General features: G+C 47.4%; 1 protein-coding gene across 3 annotated transcripts in view; it reads left to right on the forward strand.

Annotated features, from left to right (window-relative positions):
• The window catches only part of SVOP (SV2 related protein), an 86,496-nt gene extending 78,342 nt beyond the window's left edge, over positions 1-8,154 (forward strand). For 2 of the 3 annotated variants that reach the window (XM_024741584.1, XM_024741585.1), the window contains 2 exons: positions 2,662-2,751; positions 4,189-8,154. In XM_024741584.1, the coding sequence (XP_024597352.1) occupies positions 2,662-2,751; positions 4,189-4,395 (297 nt within the window). In that variant the 3' untranslated portion in view covers positions 4,396-8,154. Of the gene's footprint in view, positions 1-1,871; positions 2,428-2,661; positions 2,752-4,188 lie in introns of those variants that run through there. The other variant, XM_024741586.1, reaches the window with a different exon arrangement.
• The last annotated feature ends 1,518 nt before the right edge of the window (positions 8,155-9,672 follow it).

The raw sequence follows: 9,672 nt of genomic DNA on the forward strand, positions 1-9,672 counted from the left end.
GTACAAGTTCCAAATGTTACAGAACTGTATAAAACCCCCAAACTAAAGGGCCTCACATTCTGCCTTCCTAGAGACCACCTTCTTGAATGGTTCAGTGTATATTCTTCCAGATTTTTTCCTAATTTATGTTAGTGCATGTATCAAATTGGGTAACTGAGCAACTGAGATGAGTTTAATAAAGGACGGATTACAGTGGTGTAGGATAGGGCTTAGGGAAACCAAAAAGTGATGGAGCAGCGCCCAGAGCTCACAGTGAGGTGGAGGTGGCTGGGGACACAGCTACCACCCGAGGCCTGGGGGGTGAGGAGATGGGGTGTTACAGGGTCCCAGGAGGGAGCTGTGCAGAGAAAAGCTGTGACCTTTAGTTGAGGGACACACGTGCCCTTAGGCAACCTAGACCGGAAGGAGCAGGAGAATAAATACCCTGGCCTCTCTCTCCCACCTCCCGCCCATCTCCCACTGTGGCTTCCCATTGGCTGAACCCAACTGTAAGGCAGAGAGCCTAGGAGCCCTTGGTGGTCCACAGTGGCCAGCCCCCAGGGCAGAGAATGAGGTGGGGAGGGGTAGAGAGAGGTTCTGGAGGGGAAGATGGAAGACAAGGAACACAGGACGTATGGACCTGCTTTGTTCGTTTTAATAGCTGCTGTACTATGCTATTCTGTACTGTACTGTATGGTAATCTATATACTATATTATTAGGTACATTCCTTTACTATACTATATATGCTATATATCAATATTATATACTGTACTTTGTTATAGAATATATACTTTATGTTATATAATATACTTTATTGTACTATATTATATATATTACATACTATACTATATTACATAGCATAGTATGGGCAAATCATAATTTTGTAACAATTCTCCTACCAATGGATATTTGAATCATTTTCCAACTTTTCACTATTATGGTGTGGAGGTAGATAGCTTTACGAATCCTTGTGCACATGTGTGGTTTCTTTAGAATAAATACGATGTGGAATTTCTGAATTAAAGCCTATAATAAACATTACAAACATTGAGAAAGATTGAAAAAAAAAAATCAACCTCTAAAATGTTGCCTGAACTTACACTCCATGCAACAGCGTCTCAGAGTGTCCATTTTCCCACACTCGGGGATTATGGGTTACTTGTTTTGTATTTATTTTATCTCATCTTATTTTAGATAGGGTCAAAGGGAGGGAGAGGATAGTATGTACCAGGTGCTGTGCCAGGGGGAGAAGCCATGTAGATTGTCCCTCAGGTCTGCACAGCACTCCAGAGCCCTCACTTTGAGTCATCGTCCTGAGCCCTGCTCCCTCCACCCCACCTTCCAGGCCCAGCTCCAATGCTGCTCCTCCGGGAAGCCCTCCAGGATCCACCCCCCCAACTTCATTTTGCCCTCAGTGTCTGTGTGCCTCTTTGGTATTTTTAGTCATGCCACCTTGCTTGTCCCCCAGGGAGACTCCTACTAAGACTCCCTATGGGCAGGGCCTGGGTCTCCTACTCTGTGGCTCTCATCTGGCCTAGTGTCCCCTCAACAAAGGCTTGTGGATTGATTGCTGGAGCCTCCTGAAGAGTACCGGGAGAAGGCTGCCTGCCCTGCAGGGACTGGGAGGCCCAAGGTCTACAAGGGCAAATACCAGGGCTCAGCAAACTATGACCCGCGGGCCATATCCAACCTGCTGCCTGTGTTTGGATAGCCCAAAAGCTAAGAATGGTTTTTATGTTTTTAAACGGTTAAAAGCAAAATCAAAAGGATATTTCTTGACATATGAAAATTATATGAAATTTAAATGTCAGCGTTCATTAATAAAGCTTTACTGGAACACGCCCCAGCCCTTCACGTGCTGTTGTTGTCTACAACTGCTTTTGTGTTACAGGGGCAGAGCTGAGTAGTTGCCGGAGACCAGATGGTCCACAGAGCCCAAATTATTTACTCTGTGGCCCTTTAAGACAAAGTTTGCTGACTCCTGGCTTCAACTAATCCAGCTGGCTATTCCTAACAATGCAGAATTGGTTCAATAAATGAGGATTGATCCTAATGATAGAATCCTGTACAGCCCATAAAAATTATGCTACTGGCGAAGACCAAATACGGACATGGGAAACGTCTGCAGTCTTCTTCTGAGAGGAAAAATTCTTCAAAGCAGCATATACAGAAATATCTAGTGGATGACATTATACCACCGCTAGGATTTGGTTTAGTGTAATTTAGGAGGGGAAGGAGGTGAGAGAGTATGATTGAAACTAACACAGGTCCTCTAGGCTTGGTCCTAGACGACTGATTACGCCATTCTACTTTAGTCTGTGCTTGAAATTCTCCATGATAGAAAGAAAGAAAAAATAGGAATTTAGTATTTATTCATTTATTCATTTGGATATAACCACCCAGGGCAGGGAGGACCCCCTTCCTAGGTTCCCACCCCCAGCTTGGCGTCTTGCCCTCCTCGTAGGTTGAGTTTCCTGTCCCCTTCGGGATGAGACTCCCCACCCTGCCCTCCCACCCCTTCTTGGTATCACCAACCCCTGAGGGATTGACCCTAATTCAGGCCCACCTGCCCCCGGGGGCAGGGGGTGGGGCGGCGGTTGGGATTCCCATCATTCCCGAGCCGGGGAGGAGGGAGGGGCCTGCATTTTCTCAGGGCGGCCACTTTGGCGGCTGTGTTTCAGGTCTACCCCACGGCGACCCGAGCTCTGGGCCTGGGCACCTGCAGCGGCATGGCAAGGGTGGGCGCGCTCATCACCCCGTTCATTGCTCAGGTAGGTGTCACCCCAAATACAGAGCGGGTGCGCGTGACAAAAGCCATTGCGTGGCAGGCTGTTACTGTACTCTGAGTTTCTGCCCTGCCCTTGGTGTGAATTACCTGATCTCATCCTAGCAGTCCATCCTACGAAGAAGTATTGCTTGCAGATGAGAAAACTGAGGCTCAGAAGGGTCAAGGGACTTGTCCAAGGTCACACAGCTGTGAAGTAGAGGAGCTGGGAATCAAACTCAGGTCTTTCCAATGATTTGGCCAAAAACAATTTGGATGAGAATAAACAGGCCACCATGCCTTAGTGGGAAACAAATGTCCCAGGCCCTGGTTTCTGAGTTGGTTGATTTGGTATCGTTGCAGAATTTTGCAGCTCTTTGTGTCTCGAAGCATTTCTCTCCTTTTGGGGGGAGCTTGTTTGGGAATCTTTTTGCTTTTTTAATATCCAATTCATTTTTTCCTGTTTTTATCACTTTTTAAAAATTGAGGTAAAAGTCACCTAACATAAAATTAACCATTTTAATTCAGGGAATTCCCTGGTGGTAAATGATTTGGGGAATTCCTTGGCTGTCCAGTGGTTAGGACTCCGCGCTTCCAATGCTGGGGCCCAGGTTCAAACGCTGCTCGGGGGAACTAAGATCCCGCAAGCTGTGCAGCGCAGCCAAATAAATAAATAAAAATTTTAAAATAAAGTGAACAATTCAGTGGCATGTAGCACATTCACAATGATGGGCAACCACCATCTCTTATCTAGTTCCAAAACATTTTCCTCTCCCCCAAATAAACCTCCGTATCCATTCAGCAGTCACTCCCCAGCTCCCCCTCCTCCAGCGCCTGGGAACCACTGGTCTGCATTCTGTCTGGATGAATTTTACCTCTTCTGGGTATTTTGTGTAAATAGAATTCCAACACGTGTTTTAGCCAAGTCATTCTGTGCCGGTACCGCTGTGTTTGGCCATTGAACGTCACTATTAACTAGCACTGGTTGACAGCTTGCCATGTGCCTGCATGGTGTCAAGTGAGGCATCTTCTCATTGGGAGATGGCTACTGCTCTTCTGCCCGTTCGGCAGATGAGGAAATGAGGTTTAGCTCTGCTGCGTGACGTGCCCTGGGACGTAAAGCTAGGAAGTCAGCAGACACGTTGCTTTGGGAGAGAATAAATAGACTCTTGAGCCTGATGGGGTCTGGGTTCAAATCTCAGCCCCATCCTTAGTCTTTGTATGAACTTGGGTATGCTGCTTAATCTCTTTGAGCCTCAGTTTTTCCCTCTGTAAAATGGGGGTGGAGGACATACCTGATAAAACTGTCGTGAGGACTCCATGGGAGTCCAGTGATAAAGAGGGCTTACGAGAGGGCCTGGCGTTCTCAATATTATCTGTGTGGTTGGTGGTGCCTGTGTGTCAGAAGGGATGCTCTCACCGGCGTGCATCTCCCTCCCCCCAGGTGATGCTGGAATCGTCCGTGTACCTGACGCTGGTGGTTTACAGTGGCTGCTGCCTCCTGGCTGCCCTGGCCTCCTGCTTTTTGCCCATTGAGACCAAAGGCCGTGGACTGCAGGAGTCCAGCCATCGGGAGTGGGGCCAGGAGATGGTCGGCCGAGGGACGCACGGCACAGGTGTCGCTAGGTCGAACTCGGGCTCTCAGGAGTAGTGACCGATGGGGGGCTGAGCTGGTTTTTGAGGCTGTAGAGAGCGGGGAGCTGCTGGAGCCCGGCGGGGGCACCGATCGTCACTGCCCACGTCAAGAACTCACCCAAGGGTGCCACCTGGACCAACGAGGTTTTGTGTCTTGACTGTTTTCTCATATTTATCAAGATCCATCCGGGGCTGGGGAGGCATTTGCTCTGGGGGGTTCTCCGTATATGTGTGTGTGGGTTTGTTAATAACCTGTGGATCTGCATGGGAAAACTGCCACCTCAGCAGTGCCTGGTGACGCCGGTAGCCAGCTGGACACCATCCAGAGTCAGCCGGTCACAGCCTCCGTGAACAACAACCGAAAGATCTTTGTAGATACACTCCAGGCCGGGACCCCTGTGAGACCTGCCACTCACCCGCTGGACCTGTTCTTAGGTTTCTCCTGCATCCCCGGCCCCAGGCTTTCTTCTTTGAAATTGCAGGTGACCTGGGTGTGGCTGAGCAGCTTTTTCTTGGGTCTGAGAAATGCTCGCAGGGAAGGGGCCCCTCGCTTTGCCTTCCCGGGGCTGAGTAGCGGAGACTCTGGCCGATGGACATGCATTTGAACTTGAGCCGCGTGCCTCCACCTGGCCCCCTCTTGGAGTTGCTGTCCCTGGCTCCAGGGGATCCAAATGTGGCCACGAGGACAGCTGGGCTTGCACTAGATGACAGCCTCAGAAAGCTTTTACCCCCAGGAATTGGGGATGGAGGCAAAAGGGAGGTGAGAACCAAGCCCACGACCAAAGCAGAGGCCCCCCCTTCGGAAGCAGCAAAAGTCGCGCCAGGGGGCTTCTTTTCTGGCCCCCTCGTTGGTCAGGCTGATTGGTGACTCTTGGGGCAAGAAAACAGTTAAGTCAGGTTTCAGTGCTTTGGAGTTTGAGCGCGGTGGGTGGCCAAATGGACCGAGAAACAGAAAGATGCTCCCCCCATCCACCTGCTCCCGTGCGGGCCAGGGGACCAGGAATCCTTCCTCCCTGGATTCTCTGCCATCCCTGCTGTCAAGGGGTGGCTTGGTCTTTCCATAGAGGCAGCTCCTGGGGTTCCAGCAATGGACCCCACGGCATGGATACCATGGGTAGGGAGGAACGGGTGGGCCCAGATGTGTGAAACGTGTACATTTTCAAAGAAAGAGAAGGGAGGTCAACTGGATTTGGGGGTTGGCCTCCAGAGGAAGGGCTGATGCTGTGTCTCAGCAGGCAACATCCACCTCCAGGGTTTGGTTTCCACGAGCCTTTTCCCCGCCATGAAGGCAGGAACTTAGGGAAGGAGAGACGAAGATGCCGGATCCCATCAAAGGCCAGAGAGGACTGACCGTCTGCTTGGAGATATCTGCTTGAAGTGAACATTCCGAGGAAGCCAAATGTGTACGTTCACCTTTATTAAAACATGTTGGTGATGGCCGTTGCAAGGGTTGAAGTTTGTTCGTTTGTCACAACGTCCTAGTGATGGTTCAGCTTAACGGTGTTGCCAACTTTATCCATGTAGGGTAAACTCAGTGCTTTCATTTGCTTTAATATGACAGTCTTTCCAGCAAGGGGGAAAAGGTGCACAGTTGGCGGCCAACTTTGAGTCTGTTGGAAGCAACACTTGCTTCTAATGGTGTGGAGGTCGCAGTGGGTGACTTCTTCAGGCCCAGGTCCTAGATCGACTGCAAATCATCCCACATCCCTGAATATATGTACTGCAGCCCTCTAAGCCCAGGCAGTCAGAGGGGGCAGCTTGGCAGAGCTTCCTTTCTCTGACACCCACATCTCCCTGGACCATGAGTGGCTAAAGCTTTAATTATTTCTGGTCTGCTGAGCTCTCCTGGGTAACTAAGAGCCTATGCTTGTCTTTTTTGCCTTCCAGCTGGCCAGACACTGCCAGATGAGCAAGTCCACTTGCTTCACCCTCAAATAACCTGGAGGATCTGGGGGCTGCCGTGGGGAAGGAGGGCTTGGTGCGCAGAGATGTTTTCCAGGGGCTGGAGTAAAGAGGCTTGTAGTTGTGGGTTTTCTCTTGTTGAGAAAATGACAGGTGAAAACTCTTGGCCTTCTAAATTGCCTGCCCTTGTATAAAATCGATGTTATTGAATGATACAAGAGCTGCCGCAAAAGTTGCCCAAACCTCTGAAATGCGTGAGACCTTTAGCTGGAGACCTTTGTATCTAATTTTGAACTGTCCAGAAGCTGCCCTTTTCAGTACTGGAAATGTCATCTGTTTCTCTCAGTGTTAGGAAAGATTTTAGAAAATGATAAAAAGATGTTCAATGTAGCCAGGGTTATATGGTTTCTTTCTTTCCCTTCAAGTATGCTCAGGGATACATAAATGGGATGTGTTGGCAGTGAGATAAAACAGTATCTTAGAGATGGGCTTTGAAGTGAATATGGATGTGCATTATTTTTAAATAATGTTAAGCAACAGAGAGGCTTGAAGGATAAGATCATTCCTTGGTTATAGTAAACATCAAAGGACTGGGATAACCTTGAGCTGCAAGCAACAGTAAAACCTACCAATAGTAGTTTAACCCATTAGAATATTAATTGTTCATTTGACAACAAGCCCAGAGTCAGAGAGTTCCAGGGAAGGTTCAGCAGCTCAACAATGTCATCAAGGACCCAGCTTCTTTTTGCCTTTCCTCTCTACCGTCCTCTGCATGTTGCCCATTGACCCTATGTGTGAAACCTCATGGTCACAAAATAGCTGTCAAAGTGCCAGGCATCAAGTTTTTTTCCAAGATGTTAGAATGGGGAAGGAGCAGTCACAGAAGGTTTTCTTTCTAAAGGGTCTGTTGTTTTTGGTTGGAAAGGGAAATCCCGCAGCAGATTTACCATTGCTTTGCATTGGTCAAACCTGGGTGGCATGCCCATCCCAGCATGAGCCCTCCCCTAGGGCTGGGGAAGGAACGGCCTATCTCCCACAGGATCAAGAGATACCCACAGCCTCTTGAACACAAAATTGAGATTCTGGTAGAAGGAAGACAATAGTGGTGGGATGGGAGATAGTGGAGAGAAACCTTGACAGAGTTCTCTTCAAGGCTGTTTTAGTTGCAAGGAATAGAAATTGTACTCAGATTAATTCAAATCAAGCAGTACAGTTTTAATATAAGACTGGGAACAGTAGTTAATTTCCTGGGGACTATAAATGCGGGAAACGGAAGTGTAAGGAACAACAGGAAGAGGGGAAGGTTGTGGCAGAGTATGGGACATAGCGGGGGCTACTACTCAGCTCCAGTTGATTTTGTTGTACCATAGAATCGCCTGATTTTCAAGACAAGAATCTGGATTCTTAAGTGAAATCTCCAAATTTTAGTATGTTAGATCAATTTTTTTTTTAATTTTATTATGTTGGATTGTTTAAATTTTTAAATGTGTGGCTCCAATAAAATTCATCTGTAGGCCAGATTTGGTTGATGGGCGACCAGTTTGCAGCCTCTGAAAGGTTAGAAAGATCGCTGAAATAAATGGAACGGGGACCTGGAGAGCCACCAGGGCCTGAGGCAGCCCTCTCTCTGGGTCCGTGGCCCTGGTTTCTGTCCCTCTCTGCAGACTGGCTTCCTACTGACCCCTCATGGCTGCTGCATATGCCTGCCTGACTATGCATATAGCTCTGGCTCACCAGGGCTCGGCTCTGCAAACACATCTGACTCAGCTGTTCGGTGTCCCGCTTCTAAAGTCTCAGGAGAGAAAGCTGATTGGCCCAGTTCAGTGTTGGTTCCAATCCTGGTCCAATCAGTTGGGTCAGGGAGAGGTGGGATCAAGAGGCACGAACATGGCAGCTTTGGCCATGACAACTACCGGTGGCACAGACAATTAATGGTATGCCTAGAACCCACAGCAGCACATAGGTGAACTTTGGAGTCTGTTCATTATAACTGTATTTTGGGTCATGTCATGGCACGTGGTCAGTATACATGGAGTATCCACCACGTATCGGCATGGTATTTAACACAGAGGTTGCGAAAAAGAATTGAGACATGGTCCTTATCTTCATGTGCTCACAGCGTGGTGGGGAGAACGTAGATGGGTGGGACACAGATTGATATGGGCGCTAATGGAGGGATGCAGAGTATTGTGGGAGGCACACAGGATGCCAATCCCAAAGCTCTAGAACATTCTGAAGCACCTTCCAGCTCTTCAAAGATTCGGTGATTACAGCCGGATTTAGTCACCGTTGGTACTTTACTATATTCTGATTCCTTGACATTGGAACATCTGGATACATCACGTATAATCATTTTAAATTAATCAAGAGTATTTTGATGATGAACCACTTCAAGTACCCCTACCCCCACCATGCCAGAGAACAGAGCGCTTCCCAGATTCATCAGTAAGAACACAGTTCCACCCGCAATAGCATCAAAAAGGATAAAACGCTTAGGAATGAATTTAACAAAAGGAGCGCAAGACTTTTGCAAACTACGAAACATTACTGAAAGAAATCAGAGATCTGAATACGTGGAGAGACATTCCATGACCCTGGATCAGAAGACTTAAAATTGTTAAGGTGTCAATCAGTACTCCCAAAATTAACCTTATAAATTCAACACAATCCCTGTCGAATTCCCAGCTGGCTTTTTGGGGCAGAAATCGGCAAGCTGATCGTAAAATGCATATGGAACTAAAAGGACCCAGAGTAGCCCAAAAATATCTTGAAAAAGAAGAGTCAAGTTGGAGGACTCACACTTCCTGATTTTAAAACTTAACTACAAAGCTACAAGTAACCAAGACAGCGTGGTCCTTGTACAGCAGAAACTAACACAACATTGTAAAGTAATTATACTCTAATAAAGATGTGTTAAAAATAAAAAGACAGTGTGGTTCTGGCATAAGGGTAGATATACAGATGAATAGAATAGAAATGAGAGTCTAAAAATAAACCCATACATTTATGGTCAATTGATTTTTCACCGAAGTTCCAAAACAATTCAATGAGAAAAGATCAACTTTTATAAACTCAGCAAGCGGCCGAGCATTCATTGTAAATATGGTTGTAGGTCACCACTGGGGAAGGAGCAGGAATGTTAAGTGAAGAAGAATGAAGACATCAAGGCAAATGTCCTACAGCGCCATGTGGATTGCAGAATTTCCCCATGCACCTTCTATTCTGAATTTTGGAACGGAATCAAGAGGAAACCACACTGCAAAGAGGTCTTTACCATTTACAAAAAGGAGGGTCACTTTGGGTCTGAATAGAGACTTTCCTGGCCATGTTTTTTTTTTTTTTTTTTGCGATAGATGGGCCTCTCCCGTTGCAGAGCACAGGCTCCGGACAC

This window comes from Neophocaena asiaeorientalis, unplaced genomic scaffold (genome assembly GCF_003031525.2).
Source record: "Neophocaena asiaeorientalis asiaeorientalis breed wild unplaced genomic scaffold, Neophocaena_asiaeorientalis_V1.1 scaffold648, whole genome shotgun sequence".
Taxonomy (NCBI): Eukaryota; Metazoa; Chordata; class Mammalia; order Artiodactyla; family Phocoenidae; genus Neophocaena; species Neophocaena asiaeorientalis.